This window comes from Lepidothrix coronata, unplaced genomic scaffold, assembly GCF_001604755.1.
Source record: "Lepidothrix coronata isolate B3197 unplaced genomic scaffold, Lepidothrix_coronata-1.0 Scaffold232, whole genome shotgun sequence".
NCBI classification, from domain to species: Eukaryota; Metazoa; Chordata; class Aves; order Passeriformes; family Pipridae; genus Lepidothrix; species Lepidothrix coronata.
The window spans coordinates 1,179,531-1,199,294 of record NW_016690412.1 but is presented as its reverse complement, the minus strand read 5'-3'; the positions used below and the strand labels follow the sequence as shown (position 1 = coordinate 1,199,294).

Genomic DNA, 19,764 nt, shown 5'->3' with positions numbered 1-19,764 from the left:
GCGTCCCCTGCCGCCGCCCGCCGAGAAGGGCCGAGCCGAGCCGAGCCGAGCCGAGCGATCCGGGCCGCTCGGGGCGGCCATTCCAGCGCCTCGTCTCTCCGCTCACTCCCGGGGTACGCGGGGGCCCGGCCGCTGTTGCCGCCTCCCCCTTTATTCCCCCCCTCCCCCCCCCAAGGGCCCACTCTTCACTGTGAAGGGCAACCAAAACACACGGCCACCAAAAACCACCAAATAAAAAAATAACAACAATCACAACAACAATAATAAAAAAAAAGAGAAAGAACGGGAAAAGAACAGAGGGAGCAAGCGAGAGGGAGGGAGGGAGGGAGAAGCGAACCAACTCTGAGACTCCCATAAAGAGCGGCACGCACGGAGCGAGCGCCCCGGTGCCGATGCGTGGGGGAAACAATAAGTACTCGAAGTTACCTGCCCTGCCGTAGAAGAAGGAGGGTTCGTGGGTTCTCTCGCAGACATCTGCAGACCGGTGCTTTTTTGGAAGAGATTTTTTTTTTTTTCCTCTCCTCTCTCTCTCTTTACAAACCACAAACGGATGTGAGGCAGGGAAGGTGTTTGACTACTGAAGTCAGGCACCTCTTTTTTATCCTTCTCAGTCTTGTGTGTCCCCCCCTTCCCTCACACACACATACACTCACACTCCCCCCTTTTTTCCACCAACATTAACGACCCAAAGAAAAGGAAAGGAGTTTGCTTGATGTTTTAGTGAAATGGACGTAAGATTTTATTCGCCACCTCCTCAGCCTGCAGCCGCTCCTGATACGCCTTGTTTGGGACCTTCCCCCTGCCTGGACCCCTACTATTGCAACAAGGTGACTCGTGTTTTGTGTCGTCCGAGGTGTTTTATCTGTGCTGTCGGTGTGTGCTGTTGTCGCGGCGTGTTGCATGAGCGGGCGCTGCGCTTTGGCGAGCGGCGCACCAAGTTCCCGGGCGAGGCGGAGGGAGGGCAGCGGTACTTGCCGGGGTTTGGGGAGCGCAGTGCCGCCCGCCGCGGAGCGGTGCCGCCGGGACACACACCGGCTCCCCCGCAGGCACCCCAAATTAAACCCCCGGAGTAGTCTGGGGGCGGGCGGCTGGAGCGGGGGGGTGGGTGGGGGAGGCATTTTCCATAACATCTTTTCGGAGAAACGGCGTGGACGGGGATGCTGATGCGGGGGACTTGAATTTCCAAGGGTTCTGTTAATGAGAAAGATCGCGCCCCCCACAAATCGGCAGAAACTCTGCCCCGCAGTTCGTGTGTCAAAGCGGTACTTGGCGGTACCGGGAGCGCATTTGTGTATTTGTGTTTGTATGCGTGTGACATACATACACATACACATCTCTCTATATGCACAATAAGTGTGTATAGTGGTGACAAGTCTGTTCAGAACATTGGCTCGACACTGTCCCAGCTGTGCAACTGCCTTACCAATTTCTCTGTAACTTGATTAAACCTCTGCAAATAGGGTCAGTACCTGAGCAGACCTAAGTTTTAGGTTCCCGAGCCCAGGGGAAGGAGGAACCGCAGAGGAGGCCCGCGCTCGCCCAAATCCTGAGTCTGGTTCCGAGAGTTTGGTGCTACGGTCCGGGAACACTTTGCGTGACTTTTGCTGCCGAGGAAGGGGGCTGGGGTTCCTGCATTGTTACTGCCGCTGTGGCCTGAGCCAGCTGGTGCTTTATGCATGAGCTGCACTTTCTCTGCTGTTACGGAATGGGCTTCGCACATGAATAAAACGGTGGCTGTAGGAAACGATCGGGAAGTGCGAGTTGCCCAGAGCACTCCTTTGAGCACACCCCGGCCAAGGGGGGAGCAAGCCGGGAGGGAGCGATGTGTTCAAACCTGCGCGCTCGGGCGCTCGTTCGGGAGCCCGCCGTGGCAGCCCGTGGGGGGCTGCGGCAGCAGATGGCTTTTGGCAGCGCAAGCCCCGCCGTGCGCAGGCTCCGCAGGGCCGGCCGCGGGTGCGGGGGGCGGCGGGGTCCGGGGGGCGCGGGGACCCGCCCGGCCCGGCTCGGCTCGGCTCGGCCCGCGGCGGACAGCCCGGTCCCGCGCCCGGCTATTGTGACGGTCTCACGTGTCAGAGAGACGTTCCGAGCCGTCCCTTTCATCCCGAGCAGCTGCCTCGATTCAGAGATAAACAGCAAAATAGCGTGTGTCTGTGCTGAGGCGCGGAGGCTGCGGCGCCCGGGTGAAGCCCTCTCAGTTTTCCGGAAAGATTTCCCACATGGTCGCATCTACCAATCACAACAGAAAGGACCAAATTCATCCTGGCTGCATTTCACATATACTCAATGGAGTTATAGAATCCAGGGATAAATCTGGCCCTTTGTGGTGGATGCCTAAGGATATTTCAAGAGAGATCCCAGAGGTATGACTGTTAGCACTGTTTTAAGTAACTGTTTTGCAGCATCTGGTAAACCTGCCCTACAGATTGGAAGTTTGTGCCAGGAATGAACTTTGTTCAGCAGGAAGAGTTCAGATGCGTAGGAGCATTTATGTGTGCATTATTTTTTTGTTAGTGCTCTAAGTAATCATGGGGCTACTGCTGCCTTTCTTCTATGGCTTGCTGTTATTTTCTCTATTGTCAGTTTTGTAAATTGTAACAGTGAAATGTTACCATGTGAAAATCCTAGGCTGATATTAATGACATAAGCACCAAAGTGTTTGACGACCCGTTTGGCAGTGAAACTGGACAGACGTTATTAAACCTATCAATGATTTAAAGCTTCAGAAAGAAGGTAATGGCTTGAATACACATTTCAGTCATCATTCTTGAGATAGTGTACCAGATTTAATTTAAAAGTTAAATGCTTTGGAAAATCAGGAATTACTTTAATATATTAAATCATTTTCCAATTAAGTTCCTTAAATAATTTTTGGTGTGTTGCACTGCAAATCGAATAAATTAATTTAGAAAGTCGTTTCCAGAATTTCTTTACTAGCTGGCTAAAGCTTCTTTCAAGTCATGCCATGTATGAGGGAGCAAACTGTTCTTTTTAAATGCAAATGAGACACTCATTCTGTAGACAAGTTGCAACTCTTCTATTTCACTTTGCCTGAACTGATAATGTGTTTAAAAGTGCACAGTCATAAGACATATGTTTTATGCTTGGAAAAGACTTACCAAGAATGTTTCAGTATAAGATACCGAGTATTGAACAAATGTCTTTTTCAGATGTCTTTTCCACTGACCACTGATTACATTAAATGGACAGAGCAGGTTTGCCAGGCCCCTTTGGAGGCATACACTTAGTGAACATTTCGTTTTTCACCCCCTTCACCCAGCATGATTAACATTGCTGTGAAAACTTATCTGACTTGTTCTAAACATGTCGTCATGTTACAGTATTGCTCTGTCACTCATTTTCAGGCTCTGTGTATTTAGGGAGTTTGAAGGGCAGGAGGCCTGCAGAATTTTGTGTTCAGTGTATTTGGTTGAGTGTTTGCTTGAGTGATCTCTCCCAGGAAAGGAGATGGAGATGATGGAGTATGATGGATCCACGCTCTGGGTCAGAATGCTGATCTTCATTAGGTCTTAACTTGCAAAACTCATTCGAAACTGGATTTTGGTTCTTGTAAAGTTAGTTAAAACTTGCTTTTGGCCCTTATTAGAGGATTTGGTCCTATTTTTCATACCTGGGTTTTGGTGATGTGTTTTCTTTTACAAATTTACCAGACTTTGATTCTTTACATTTTAAGTTTGCTTGAGCTGCTGATAATTTAGAATGTATTCCACAAATGCTTAGCCTTTTAGGTTTTCTAATTGTTCTGTTAGCGCTAGTTTTTTTCCTGGTCAGATGATTGCTCATAGTATAAGAGTTCCCAGGCACATGCATGGGAGGTATTGACATGCACTTTTCTGTAGCCAAAGGAAAATGCAATAATGTAGATTCAAACATTCACGTCTTATCTTACAATTTTCAGTTGGCAGGCTTTGTTTCAGAAGACTGCTTAGATCTTTATTTTATAAACCTAAAATAGCATTCTAAGCATCTTAGCCTAATATTTCTGTATCTGCTGTGAAAGCTCGTTATATTCTGCATATATTGTTATGCAGACTTTTCCTTGTTTCTTTTGCATTACCCATGAAGAGAGAGAAGTGAAAGAACAATGCAAACAATGTTGGTTATGACAACTGTGTGAGGTATCTCTTATACAAACAGACAGAATGGACGGTATGCTGTGGTATATAGGTCAGCCTTTGAAATAACATAGTGGAGCTCTTACACTGGACAGATTTAGGGTTGGAGTTGTACTGTTCGACTCTTGAAACTTGAAGCGTAATTACATTTCAGATATGTGCAGGCTAATGTGAATAGTCTGTTCGGTTGAAGTTTATTTTGGGAAGCATCACATTCCGTAATTGAGTTGAATGCTATAAAAGAAATAACTTTGATAATCCAAGTGTCTTAATTTGATAGAAGAATATGGCCACTGATTTTGAGCTGCTTGAAATGATAAGTTTAAATGTTTATGTAAAGAGCAATAAATAACAGCCTTGTAGCTTTCTACATTGAAGTGTCATCTCCAAAGACTGCTTTGATCAGTACTGTAAGAAGGATTGGTATATTTTAATTTTAATACTTGCAACTTTGCAGTGTTTTCAGATATCTGCTCACATAAAGTGCAGTTATATAATTATAGTTTGACACAGCTAATGACAGGGATGCTGACCTCTGCCAACAGTAGGCAGAAAATAATGGTCTTTACTGCTCCCAATGGTTAGCCCTGCAGAATTATGCACTGGATTCTTCTGTGATTTGCTACCTTGTTCAAAAATACGGGAGCCTACAACTCATCTTTCTTGTGTTCACTGGTAGTTGTCAGTGCAGTGGAAAAATACAGCCAGACAGCAGAGGTAAAATGATAGACTGTAGTTGTTTTTAAAGAGAGGAGTAAGAGGAAAAAGGAGGGAGAGGGAAGCAAAACCTTTCAAAATGAAAAAACCAGAGTGGCATTGGGTAGAAGTGGATAAGGAGATATAATACAGTGCTTTGTAAGCAGGTAAAATCCCACTCGTAATCAGAATTCCACAGAGCAAAAGTGCATATATTTATACTCGGCATTTAGACTAATTTATTGTGTAAACTTAACTCTACCATAGAGACTACTCTAAATACAATGTTCCATGGCTGTTTACAAAGTGTACATTATTTCCAGTGGCATTCTTCCATCCAGTCTCTATCTGAAACTCAGAATTGTGGCAAGCAAGTGCTCTGAAGGGCAACTCTAAAGTTGAAATGCTGTGTTACTGTTTTGACAGCATTTTAGATTATGCTCATATTGTTTATTCTGGACATATTTTTTTCACTTAGAGAACTACTTGCCCTCTACTGCATTAGAATCATACTTTAAATTTGTTGCTGTTTTTTAAAGGAAAGATTGAACAGTTGCATTATGGCTGACTGTTGATTTTCAAGTGTTAAGGGTTTTAGTTTCAAAAATACCACATAGGAAGAAGGGAAATGGACTTTTCTTTCCTGTGTTACTAGACCTTAGTATGTAGTCTTAGAGTTTTGGGCAAGCCTCAGGTGTGCCTCCTGAAATTCCAGTGTTTCAGAAAAGAAGTGGTTCCAACTTTAGTGGAATAAAGAAAACAATTTATGTGTGTGCTTTTGAGAAATCTTTCTCAAAGATGTCTATAAACCAAAGCACTTGCAGCAATTTTTTTTTCTTTCTGCGAAACATCAGTTCCTTCAGAGGAATTATGTTTTATTCTCTTACAGAATGATGCATTTCAACTCTAGGGCATTAGCCTCCATCAGCCTATCAAGAGGTCTTCTGAAAAAAAAAGTGGAAACAGTAACCTACCAAGAATGCTGAATTAGCTAAACACTACACTACAGTACCTTTGTTGTTTACATTAAATCACAGAGCAGCTGGAGCTGCATTTGAGAAGGTGATAACTGTGGAAGACTGGGCAGTCACAGCTGTTGAATTTGGGGCTTGTTGGGCATGTTAACTGGGAAGAACTGAGTACCCTCCGATCCTCAGATTCCCATCTTAGCAGGACTATCTTGTCTTGCTAAGAATGTAGAGAAGCATTTGAAAGCGCACTATGTTTAAAACACAACTTATGTTTAAGAAGAGAATTATCCTAATCGTGGTAGGATTTAGATAAAAATTCTTGGATATTTAAATCCCGTATTGATGGTAGCTATAACAAAGCTTAGACGTTGGAAGTAAAAAGCTTCCTTTGACGGCACTCTCAGCATGGCTCAAGAGTGACCTGAAAGCACCACTTCGTGTGGTGAGAGGGTAGTCCCTGGATCAATGCAGACCTTGGCTTCTGGAACTGACAGCAGAGGCAATTAGTGGCAGCTTTGTTTATCTTTTTGAAGAGGACACATGCTCTTTGAATGTCTAGCATGGACTGCATACACTGAAAGTACTTATTTTAAATATAGCCTAGATTTAAATGTTTTGTTGTTGCGGTTGAACTGTGTGATTGCTGTAGATCCCTTCCAACTGAAATAGTCTATTCTACTGTTTTAGTTATGCAACTGGGTACCGATTTTCTGCCCAAGGAATGTTTTCTCATTAAAAACGTTGAGTTACAAACTGCTCCAAAACATGGTTTATAACAGATTCGCCAAATGACTCTTAATTATAGCAATGCTTCCAAAATACTTTCAGGCATGGAATTCACATCAACCCAAATGAGATTTTCTTGGTCATAATGCTTCTCCCTACAGCGTTCAGTTCGAAAACGGCAGCGTTGCATTATTCTATGGTTAGGCACAGATTATGTAGCAGCAGCAACAAACACTGCCCTGCCACACTCTCGTCCCCCTTCTACTGGAATATCTGCCTGTTATGTTCATCGGTAGTGATCAGTTTTTCAGTTAATAAGTCAGGGCATGGAATAAAATGTTTAAATCTTGACTTAGACCTTCAAACTTAAAATTGCTTTTCAGCAGACATCTTAGTGCAATCGATATTTGCAATGTCTGTGGTTTTCTTTTGCTTCTTATGTTTGCAGTAAGTAGTTTATTTTTATCATTTGAATTTCATTTGGCTCTAATAATATTTGTATTTTATCTTTCAATTGCACATACGCTAACACTGTTCCTGAACTGTTCATTTAGTATTTCTCCCTGGGCTGCTATTTGATTTGCCACAGACACTTGTAGTATGGTTTCCTCCCAAGAAACACGCTGCTTTCTAAGTTGCAAAACATACTTGAATTACATGAGCATCTGACAAGTCCAGGTTAGTGGAAATGTCAGAATGTTTTAGCATTCACATTCTTGACTGTTAAACCACTCTCTACCAATCAAAAGTGGCACGAGTGGCTTTTTTCAAAGGTAGTGCTGGCTAAGCATGGAAATTGAGCTGCTGTGGTGGTACTTTTGTCTCCTGCTATTGTTGTTGATGATTATATGGTCTTAAAGGTTAAATGAAAGTTACTGTAACTGGTATGTATTTTTGTTATATTAAGAAAATCTGCAGTGAACTCCAGTTCTTATTCTGTATGCAAGAAGAAGTCAGAACTCTGAAATCAGACAGTGATAACCTGTACTTAGGGAAATGGGTCAGTAAAGGAAGTATAAAGTCTGCAATGTGAAGCAAAAGATTAATCCAGACAGTTCCTGGCAGAAGAGAAGATTATATAAACATGTAAATTCCTATTGTATCTATGCTACTCTATATGTATATACACAGGCAGATTTCTGCTTTGTTATATATTGCTGAGTTTGAAGGAAGTGAACTTACTCTGAGAATACATAATTTCTATCCTGTACTGTAAGTAACTGGCTTTTTGAAGTCATATTCTGTTCACAGTTGCCAAAAGTGTGTAGGTTTGTGTTCATGAATAAGAGAAAACATTTGTTTGTCATACAATACTTGTGTTTACCTCAACCTGAAATAATAATAAATAGAAAATGGAAAAACAATGGTGAAAAGGGGTGATAACCTTTCCAAAAAGTATAATTGATCATTTGGCAGACAAAGTTGTGAGCATTAGTCATAGAAACCTGCAGATAGTAGAGGCTTAATATCAAAGCTAATGATTTATTTTATGTTAATGACTTTCTGCTAGGGCATAAAAGACTGCTCATAATGGACTCTCAGTGCTGTGTTCAGTTGTGAAGGCTAATGGGATAATCTTACCCAAAATTAAGCTCTTTGAAGTAAATCATGGTGTTGTTTTTTCAAGTTAACTCTTGAAAATGTATTGGCAAACTGATTCTTTTAAGACCTGCCTGTAATCTTTATAGGAAAATATAAGACAAGTTCTTTTTTCTTCACTAGCAGTTTTCTTAATTGTGTTGGAAATAGATGTTTATGGTTTTTTTATGGTTCTGAAGAATAATATTCAAGATGTGGAAGTCATTTACTTTGGTGTTTTTATCATAGTGCAATAAGTTTTTGTGAGGCACAGTTGTTTTTACAGGTTGAACAAAGGAAAAGAAGAATTATTATTTTAATGGCTGAGCCAGTTATTTACTAAATGGCAGTAAAACTCTTAGTTTTGCGTTGAGAAGTTTTTTAAATCATGTTTACAATTAGTTATAACAAACATTATATTTCAATAAGAGATAATTTGCCTACTAAAGTTCACATAATGTGCTAATCATGTGTAGTGGTTAATAAAGGCCTCCTATCTCACTCCCCTGATGGCTATAAAAGGCTATTATGTTCATGGCAGCAGTTCAGGTACAGCTGCTGTGTGTTAATAATGCATCATTGTCCCACTAATAAACACAGCAAAGGTCAGCAACCCAGAGCACCTAAAACACCCATTCTCTTTCCAAAATATTTATTAACACCTTAATGGTGTATCTATTCATTTTGGTTAGGTTTATATCAGTTAACGACCCTCATGGAATACTGTGTGTTCAGGTTTTGCAACCTACATGCTGTTCTGGGCTGTTGAGCTCATCCTTTCTTTTTCATCACAGCCATGTGTTGTTTCTTTAAGACTAGCATTCCATGGTCACTTTATGATTAACTTATTTTGTTACTTAGTTTGACAGTTTTCATTTTTTTCATCAACTAATTTAAGATTCTGTTTAGAGCCTGAATTTTCATTACTTAAGAGTCTTTATAGAAATTCTAACAACATGCTAAAAAACTATGTGACTGTGTAACACATTCTCACGTGTGCACAGAGAGATGCATGTATACATGTGTGTGTATGAGCACTACTTCCTCTAGGTTCCACATGTAATTTTATACTAGTTACTTATGTTTTCCTTTTTAGCATAGATTGTTGTATTCATAAAGGTTTTTTAAAATGCATTTTCTACAGACAAAGAACATACTCACATGGGATTTCCATTTTGCCAGGGAAACATGCAAATCAATAGGCCAGCACTTATCTACATTAAAATTAGGCACACTGTAATTTATGGGTGCAGTGATATTGTATTTGTCTTGCATAGCCTGAGATATTCTTTAAGGTAGCCTGGCTATGTGTCCGTAGAGAAAACCAAAAGTGTTAATTGAACTAAATCTCATTTTCTCATCTTGTAGTATTGCCTTTTGTTTTCGGTTACTTATTTTGAAAACCTGATTTTAATTTTTTTTTTTGTGCTGTGTGATTTACAAACAAATGTTCAGAGGGCAGAAAAATACCACTACACTTCCATCAAGAGGAATGAAAAAGCTTAGCTAGCTGAAGGGTTTCTATTTGGTGTAGCACATAGCTACAATGACACATTTGTCATGCTTTAAATATATAATACATACAATAAAATATGTACAGGCACAGTTGTGATATATGTAGTGTCTGGCTCCATTGCTATTGTTTGTAGTCTCTACGGTTGTCATACATTGTTCTTTGCACATCATACCCTTACAGCAGAATTTGACACAATTTCTAGCTTTCAGTCCTGCACCATTTTCATTGCACAATATACATGAGTTTGACAGGGTGTGTTGAGGACAACTCTGGCAAGCAATTGATATTTTGAAGTGGCAAGCGTTTCAGCAGCTGCCTGCTTGTGAAAAAGGAATGATAAGGTATACTGTATTGTTAGTTTCAGGCAAAGCGTTAAGGTTTAAGCTCTGTAAAAATGTACACATTATTCGTCAGTGGTGAAGCAAGTCTTTTATGTTTTTTAGAGCTTAGCTCTCTGGCTGATGTGAACTAGAATGACATTGGTTTAATGGTCAGTAAATGAATAGGAGTGCTTTGAATTTGAACCACTGCCAATTTTGCACCGACAAAGAGACTGACAAAAGAAAGATTTTATGTGAAAGCAAAGCACAAGCAATGTTTGGGGAGGTGGGGAGAGGGGCAGAGGAACCCAACAGAAATATTCTCCAATGCAGCCTTGTAATGATTCTAAAATTGTTAAAACACATCCATTTTGCATGGCTCATCGGCTACGAATCTAAGCTGTTTCATCTAATGTTCTTTAAAACCTGTTGTATGCACATAGTCTTTTAGAATATATTCATATGGAATTTACAGTGTGTTTTTCTAAATACCACACTGTGCCCTGAAGGCCTGTTGGCAGAACATCAGAGTTGTCCACTGCTGGAGTTCCCAAGTCTCTCTCTATCTGGTAGTGGGAAATTGTGGTTTAATCAGTTATGGCACTTTCAGTGTGTAACATTCATTAGTAAGGCAATTTGTCATGACTGTTAATAGTCAGGATGCATCTGCTCTCTCTTCAGTTATGGAGTGTGATAAGCAAGAGGGCAAATATTTCAATATTTAATAATATTAGCATGTTTGAAAACTGTAATTCAAGGTTAGTGCTCAAAACACAAACAGCAGATTGCTAACAACGTATTTATTTTTACTGGTTTTACCTTTACAGATTGGATGCTCTTACAAGTTGTGCATTATCTAACTGGGTATTAGAAAGTAAATGTTAGCATCTTCAGTGTTTAACAAAGACTTTTCCTCTGTTATCATAAATTGAAAGTCAGGATATTTGCAAGGAGTTGCAAATACTTATAACTGAGCCACATGATTTTCTAGTGTGTCAGTAATAAATTGTTCACAGTATCATTTTTGGCAGTAGCAGGCCATTTAGTGTTAGTTTAGTGACCGGGCAGCTTATAATGTTAGAAAAGATATTCGATGCCTACCAAATAGACAACATGCAATTAGAATAATGTTCTCTTCTCACTAAAAATGAGCTTGTAATCATTGTTCATTGTTCTAAGTATGAAAGGATAAATTGTTTCCTGCAGTCAAGAGAGGTTAGAAGGTTTTTTTTCACATATATCTGATAACCCTCATGTATTACATAATATGATACCTTCACACACAATAGCTTTGTGACACATTTTAATTTTTAATGAAAAGCCCCAAAATTTTAACATAATTATTTCTTTAGAAACTGAGCCCAATCTTGGTAAAATCCGTTCTTGCTGGTAACAAAAGCTGTTACTGTTTAAGTTCCTGTTCAGCAGTTAGTTGGTACGCTTCACTGGATGTTGTCAAAAAGGCTTTTCTCTTGATTGACAACCCCGTAGGAATGTGAATGGAGATTTTAATTGCATATCATGTGTGCATATCAGAGTGAGTGGATTCACTGACTCTGCTTAGCTGTGTATCTCTACAGGTCAGCCATGCCAAAACACTTTTTCTTTAAATAAGCAATTGATATATTTTCTAATGAGAGAGAAAAAGGGCATGCAAGTGAAGAATGGACTGTAAAGAGAAAGGTTCTTGTGAATTTTGAAAGAAAAATGTGTGCAATGAGTTTTCAGAAAATTTTAACACAATTAAGAAGTGTTTTGAGGATGTAAATTCATATCAAGTGTAAGTTAACCAAAGACTGCTGGAATATATTTTTCTTCTGGCATTTGCTACCTGAAGTGTATTTATCTTTTTACTCTCCCCCCCCCGCCAAAAGTACTTTGAACAAAATCAGTTAAAAAAAAAAAAGTAAAGTGAGTGGAAAAATTTACTGAGGCAGGCTGCCCTTGTGCTTGCACCTTTACAGAGATTTGGGGATATGATATGATGAGGGTTTCTTCATGTGTATGTGAGAGCTAGTGGGCTTTCTCATTCATACTGGTTTTGATCCACACTCTTTGAGCAACACTGTTGATTTGGGAGGAGATTTACCTCGATAAGGACCTCAGTTTTAAGTCTGATAATAAAACTGAGTTTTAATAATATCAGCTGTAATATCACTTAAATGTAACAAAGCAAAATATTCATTCTTATGAATAGCAATTAGATTTTGATGTCTCAAATTAGATTCCAGGTTTCATTTTACATCAGAAACCACTGCATTGACTGTATTCTTTCTAAAGCTCATAAAGCATTGGCAACTGAAAGCACAGCTACAGGACAATTGTGAGGAACTTTTAGCTGAGCTAGTGTTTTGTGCCCATACAGGGACATTGAAATCTAAAGGGGGATGACAGTTGCATTTTTCTGGGAGGACCCAGGGGAAGGAATTGTTAATTAATCAAAAAGTTTCTTTCCTGGTGGGTCCTGGTTTGTTTTGAATGAAAAGCAAATTGACTCCCTTTTGCTCTTTCACTCTTTGTGTAAGACCAGCTCACACTTTCAGGTTATATTTGGGGAAAAAGTATGGGAATGGAGGATGCCATTGAGGGCATTGTTGAGGGCACATCACCTGGTCTGACAACATACTGTTTAACCATGGCACCTATATGGAGTTTGTTCACTCCTGTGTTGAATTAAAGTTTATCTCGCCCAATTACATCTTGAACATCAGTAAACCCTTAGAAGTGCTTAAAAACAGTGAATACCTGAAGAAGAAAACCAACAAGATTTTCCTTTATTTCTAATTAAGCAGACCCCTTCTGACTTAATGTATGACATCAGTGGATGGCTGGATGTATTAGGAACTGACAGTGCCACGGATTTTCAGGATTTGTAAGTGAAAAATAAAGTACCAGGTCCACAAGGCTCCCAAAGCCAGGGAAAACTCTAGACTTTGAAAGTCAGAACCTGAAAGAAGTGAAGAACTTTTAGATTTATTTTTCATTGTTAGATTGTTCAACGTGATAAAGCTTGTAACTAAGTTTTTGATAAAAATAAGAGTGGATCCTGAAGGTGTAATTTTGGACTAACACCAGGACCATTTCTGTAAATCACCATAGTAGTTCTTGTAATAATGTTGAGAAGATTACAACATTGATGTTGTAAGGACCTCATTTGTTCAGGACTTTGTTCAGTTACAAACACCTTAATGCTGGAAATGAGAGATTTAAGGATGTTTTCATTTTGCTCTTTGTTATGTTGTCATTGGCAGGAACTGATGAAGTAAAACAGCAGATGTGGAATAACTGAACACACCATTGCAACTTTATCATTGATGCAGTTGCAAATGGCACCTGACTTAGGCTTTCAGGCAGCCTCAAATCTGGCATTTTCTACATTTTGACCACTTGACTTTGTAACCCAAATAATATTCTTTCAAAAAATACTTTCTTTTTTGTGTTGCTAATTCATTGGATCATATCCATGACGTTCATTGTTGTTGTCTGTTAGGGGTATTTGAGTCACTTCAGCATTGCTGCACAGATTTTTCCGCACAGATTTTTCTACTGCAGAGTTAACTCTTGTTAGTAGCAGGGAGAGTCTTGTCATGATGAGTGAGAGGAGCACCAAGTCTTGCTGTGGCTAGTAAAATCTTGGTCTCTCTCTTACCAGTTCCTTCAGTCTGTGGATACTTTGACACAGGCTGTCATGAGGTATGCTTACATTCTAAAGATTTTGGATCAAACATGAGAATATGTGTGTTATTTTGTCATTTTTCTCGTCATTATTTTCTGCCATTCGCTTATCAGGATATTTCCTTATTTTTACTATTGAGCTTGCAATGGACCTGTAAAAAGCTGAAAATACAGTATTGGAATGCATATTTCTATTTATTAGGAGTTAAAAATAGAAGAGTATCATAATCATCAGGTCTTATTCTGGGTAAGGATGTAACACTGTGAGTAAACATGAGCTTTCCACACACTCTGGTAGCTGACTGTTGTTCAGTAAAGTGTGGGAGAGGACAGCAGGGAAAGGGGGCACTGAGTGTTTAAGGAACTCATCTAAGGAAAAGAGCTGGGGCTGTGGTCTCAGCGCTGGTTTAAGCATGTTCCTTCCTCCTTTATGTTTCACGTATTCTCCCTGATGAAAAGGCAAGTGAATTACAACATTAGAATGAGTATCTGTCACCCAGGGATTAGGAATCTGTGCTAGAACAGAAGAAAACATGAAGCTATCCTGTAGAAAGCAGATTTTCTGACTGGTCTTGGCTAAAGCCGGATAACATTTCCACCAGTATGGGCACCAGAGCTATCTCCAGGGAAAAACTGACCAGGTGTCTAGTTGAGAAGGGACACCACAAGAGGGTCCTGAAGTAACTATACTGTCAGTGAAGAAGGGGTGTGTGGAGTGTGCCCCAGACAGACTGATTTTTACCCTGAGTTCTTCGGTGTTAAAAGTTCTGTGAATGTGGATTTATGGAGGTCTTTATGATACATACATTGCTTTTTTTTGTGGACTTGCATGATTCTAGGCAATGTTTGCTGGCTCATGGAATAAACTCCCTGAGCTCCAGGGGGTTTCTCTGAGAAGTGCTTTCTCTCTTCAGTCCATGAAACATCATGTTTGCTATTCCATTGCTGCATTCATCTGCTACTTTCCTCACTCATGTTTTCTAGAAGTCCTGACATCCTGCAACAAAGGCTGCTGCTTCAGCAGCTGATTCACCATCTCCTGACAGGAACTGTCTTCTAAGAAGGTAGAACACAAAAATATCAGGAAATGCTTTTGTGACTGTTATATAGATGAGATCACGTAAGAGAAACAGGGAAAAGTAGTCTCTCCACAAATAGAACCTGGTGAGAGAAAGAGCAGTCTCTTTCTGTGGACGGAGAGGTCCTTCAACACAAATTTAATTGTGGAGGAGGTCTAAAGAAACACTATGAAATGCTATGCCATCTCATGTCCCATTCCCCACCCCCCTTCCCCCTCATCTCTGAGAAAATCATTCTTCTCCACATCACAATTTGTTATCTCTTAAATTGGATGAGCAGCTTGTTCTTCCTCAACAGCAGATCTTATTTCAGCCCTTATCTAGTCGTTCAATAACTTATGCCTCTAGCCCTTAAAAAAACCCAACAAACTGAAACCCAAAAAACTAAACAATAAAAACCCCACGAAGCTGACAAGTTTGAAGTACAAGGAGTGGGCCACTCAGTTGTGTGAATTCTTTTTCCTTTAGGGCCACTCCACAGTACTCCATAAAGATAATTTTACTATTTAGTTTTTGTTTTTTCTTCTTCTGGGGTTGATTATTTAGCTGAGAAGCTGATGAATGAATTCTGCACAGAAATAATTAAAAAGAGTTACCTTAAGATTATTAACGGCACAGGTGCTGGAATAGTGAAAAGACTAGTTTATACCCATAAAAACAGGAAAGAGAAAGGTCAGAATTAGAGCTGTAATTCCATATTTAGTTTGAAATTTCTAGTGATGGCAGCATATTTTGTATATAGGACTATTACTCTTTGGCAAGCCCTGCTATATCTAAACACTTTTGGGTGGGCTAAGGATGAAGTTTCATTTTAACTTGGAATTTTCTTGCTTTGTGGTTTTAGACTTCAGATTATAATAACATTTCACGAACATCAATTTATATGGTACAGTTCATTGGTAGAAGATGCTATTTTTACACAGTCTTAGTGCTAAGTCTGTTGCATTAGATTTTAAAAGGTGAACTTCATTATATGTTTCCTGACAAAGATTTGTATCATCTAGGATACAGAACTGTGACAAGCTGTTTGTAAAATAATTAAACACATCTTGTATTTTCTAACCATTTTTTCCCATTATCCCAATGAGGAATGCCACCGTGCACAAAACTTTACCCTCTCAGTGCTTTAGTACATGGGCTGAAATACACTCCTGAATATGTCATTACATTCTGTATGCACCACTTGTTTGCCAATGTCTGTCACCAGTCCTGCCTTAGTACAGTCTCCTGTTCTTAGTATCTTGTGTTTAGACTCAGTGCAGCACAACTACAAAGCTGCTGTCTTTTTAGTACTGAATTTTTAATATGTTTCAGCATTCGAAATGATTTTGTTACAGTACTGAACAGAATTGGACTGTATTTGAAAAAGTAACCATTCTTTCCTCCCTTGAACTGTGTACAGTACATTGTGTACTCTGTTCTCTCTCTATCTGAGTCTCCAAATTAGTTTGTATCACCTCTGCTATAAAACTCCTTTTCTTCCACCACTATTCTGAAATTGCCTTTCATACTCAGTGTAACCTATGAATTGGTCCTGCAAGTGAGTCATTCCAAGGTTGCTGTTCTTCCCTTATAACTGTATTTAATATAAAATACCGTGCTCTGTGTTATGTCCATCTTGTTCAGATGGAACAGTGTCTGCCGAGATGGAAAAGCAGAATGCAATATCAGAATACATTTAAATGTAATAATGTCTCTAGAATATTTCTTTTTATGGTACAGAAATAACAGCTCTTCTGCCGTTATCACTGCTTGGGCTTTTAGAGGCTTGTGGTACCAGGATATTTTAATGACCAGCTTGGCCTTGCAGCTCTTACCCTAGGAAAAATGCCACTGATGTCCAGAGGAATTTCACATTCTTAAAGGATTGTGATTTGGCCTCAGGTCAGGTATATAACCCTATCTAAGGTACCACTTTTCCCTACATAAAGATTTACATAAACTTTAGTGTTCTAGATATCCTGCACGTTTCTTGTATTAACAAAATGATACATCTGGGGTTAATTTTCGGGACTATTGCGTTTTATACTTACTGGCCCTAAAGAAACCTTACTGCGAAGATTAAATTCATTTTCTACTGACTGTTGTTTTTCCTATAAGTACATCTGCATTCCAAGGTCCATCAAACACAAAGATTTTAACGTATTAAACCAGTATTAGCTATCACAGTTACAACATCACATTTTATCTGTCCCTCCTGAAGTTGCAAAACTGTGTCTGAGGTTCATTTGAGTTATTCTTTCCTCGAAAAATAATCAGTTAGTTTTATTTTTCCCTGTGTAGTGGATCAGTCCAAAGGGGATTTCATTAGCAAGATAGAGGCACACACAAGCTGTGAATCTGGGGTAAGAAACAAAGGCACAAACCCACTGATACACTGCCTCTCTGCAATATTCCTTGCAAGATTCCCTACGAGTCTTTTTCTCAGTAAGTAGGATAAGGAGTGCTGGTAGTTGTAAGAGAACTTCAGTGGCTGAGGAAAACTCATGTTAGGAAACTTGTTTTTGTTGTGAAACAATTGCATGTCGTTCCATCCGCATGTTCTCACTTGGAGCTTTCAGAAACGTGACCCACATGAATCTGGGATACTCTCATGGAATGATTCAGGCTGCTGCCTGCATGGGACATCTCCATAGTTCCTTGAAGACCAACTACTTGTAAAAATTTCCATGTTTCCTTTAAATACCCATTTCAAATTCAAAATCCTTGCATAAGTGGATACATGTGATTAAAAAAATCAGTGTATTTTCCTGATAGAGGGAGTTTGTTCTCTGCTCCTTTGATCTGCTTCTCCACCTTTTCCTATGTTATAGTTTTGTTGCTGTGATCTACAGCAGGCTGTGTGTGTGGTTGAGTGCTGTGGGCCTGGATGATGTGAATTTATGGTACTGTGACTGTTGTACATTCCATGAAGACACTTCCATGTCCACACAGGATGCCTTATTGTAAAGATACTCTGCTTTGAAAGCAAATGGACATTACTGCTTCCTAGTCCTTCAGACTAAATTTTTGTCTTAATTGGTGAGCTGCTCTGGTTTGCCATGTGACTGTAGGACATCTGCCAAGCAGAGAGGTGATAGAATTCACCTTTTAGTTACAATTTTAAATGGGTTTTAGCCAGTTCTGAAACTGTGCCCTAAAATTACTTGGGAATTTTTCAAAAGAGTGAATATGCTTCAAATTGATATGGGTGCTAAAGGTTTTATGTGTGCAAGCCCCATGTACATGTCCTAAAATTTAGCAACGGATGTGATTCCAGTGGCAAGTGGTTCTACTTAAAAAGAGATAGAATATGATTTGGTATTGGCAGCCTTGGCTAACTGAAGTGTATAACAACAATTCTAGTTTGCAGTAGTTTTAAGTCTGTCTTTAAAAGTGTTTCAGGAATCAGTTTGAAGTAGAAATCTGAGAATATGAGATACACAGAAGGAAAAGTTTCTATCTGTCATGAAAAATCTGTATCTAGCTAGAGGTGCAATGATTGTGAAGAATGATAGTATCTCATCCATTCAGTATGCATTTTGACTGTCAAAATTTGCATATATTTAATGCACTGAACTGTTTTAAAAACACTATTCTTAGGATACATGTCAAAATATTTTCTGTAATGGGTGAATTTAAATCTAATGAACATATTCATGTTTTAAACTCATTGGCATTTTTGTGTCCAAAGAAGTGCATAGTTTATATTTGTATATAAATATCTTACGTGTCCTATATTTAGAGGTAGTATATATAGCTCAGGTTTAAATTGAACTTGGATGGTGTTCACTCGTAACACATCTTACTCATCGATACAACTTTATGTAGTTGTTCATTAATATTATCTTAAAAAAGTGGATAAATATTTTATACCTACAACCTATCTCTTATAATTGGGGTTTTTAGTAGTGGAATAACAGAATGGAGATGAAGTTGCATCAGATACTTGTTTTGTGCAAAACTTGGTCTGTAGTACTTATAAATAAAGGTGCAAGAGCAAATAGTCTAGATGTCAGGTAAGATGACATCTATATAAGCTCTCCGCTGAGTTCTGAGTAATCTTTTGTTAGTTCCTCCAATAACTCAGTCTAATCAAATACAGGAATGTAAGTGATATCATGTAATAGGTTTTTGGAATCAATAAATATGCCATGGTTTTGAATTACTAGCAGTGTAGATGTGGCTGATAAGCTCAGTTGTTGGAAAACTGATCTCATAAAAGTGAAAAGTGAGATCTTTAAAAAAAAAAATCAGACGAAAGCCATCCAAGTTCTACTTTGCACAAATTTGGACAAATAATTAATGATATGATAGAAAGAAATATGCAAGTTGAGTAGTGATACCTTTCAGGATCCAGGTTATTAACTATGGATAAACAAGACTTGTGGGTTAAAAAAATGAGATACCAGTTTTTGCAATCTTAAGAATATCTTCAAAAAAATGTCTTGGTGTCAGTATTTAAATTAGAAACTTAGATGTGACTGTGACAAAGGTCTATACTGGTTGCTTCCTAAAACTTGAATACAGGCAAAGCTTTGGGATAGGAATCCTCCATAAAACTGGCATGATCAGTTTAGCAGTAGAGGTAAGTAACAGATGTTTCCTCAAAGTATCCTTTTCTTTGTTTATCTGGCTTGAAAGTGTACCTTAGTTTGTGACTGCCAAACATCTAAAATTAATGTAGTTAGTTAATTAATTAATTGTGAAGTTTATGCATGGTATGCTAAGCTTGTGCATAACCACTGGTACATAAATTCCATGTGGAAAGCATCTCTGCGTAGGAAAAAGTTTTCTGATGCTGAACAGTAAAGACTGCTAGTGTGTGCTACTAATCTTCCTTGACTGAGGTTCTTCACAGTAAATGTTCAGCATCCCGTTCCTTCCTGGGTGTTGGTTGAACTGTGGGGTTTTTGCCCCAGTGTTTGCTAATGAGTTTCAGACTTCTTGTTGGACTTTGGTGGTGTGGGAGATCTTGTTCAATTTGCATGGCCAAAGTGTAGAATTTCCATATATAATATATCCAACATATTTCTGATGGTATATGGGTTTATTGAATAAGTTTTGTAGTAGCTGGTCTTACGTGGTATT

At 39.2% G+C, this 19,764-nt stretch overlaps 1 protein-coding gene across 3 annotated transcripts in view; it reads left to right on the top strand.

Moving 5' to 3' along the window:
• The first annotated feature begins 294 nt into the window (after window positions 1-294).
• The window catches only part of TOX (thymocyte selection associated high mobility group box), a 223,972-nt gene continuing 204,502 nt past the window's right edge, over window positions 295-19,764 (top strand). For 2 of the 3 annotated variants that reach the window (XM_017834319.1, XM_017834317.1), the window contains exon 1: window positions 2,107-2,360. In XM_017834319.1, the coding sequence (XP_017689808.1) occupies window positions 2,217-2,360 (144 nt within the window). In that variant the 5' untranslated portion in view covers window positions 2,107-2,216. Of the gene's footprint in view, window positions 828-2,106; window positions 2,361-19,764 lie in introns of those variants that run through there. The other variant, XM_017834318.1, reaches the window with a different exon arrangement.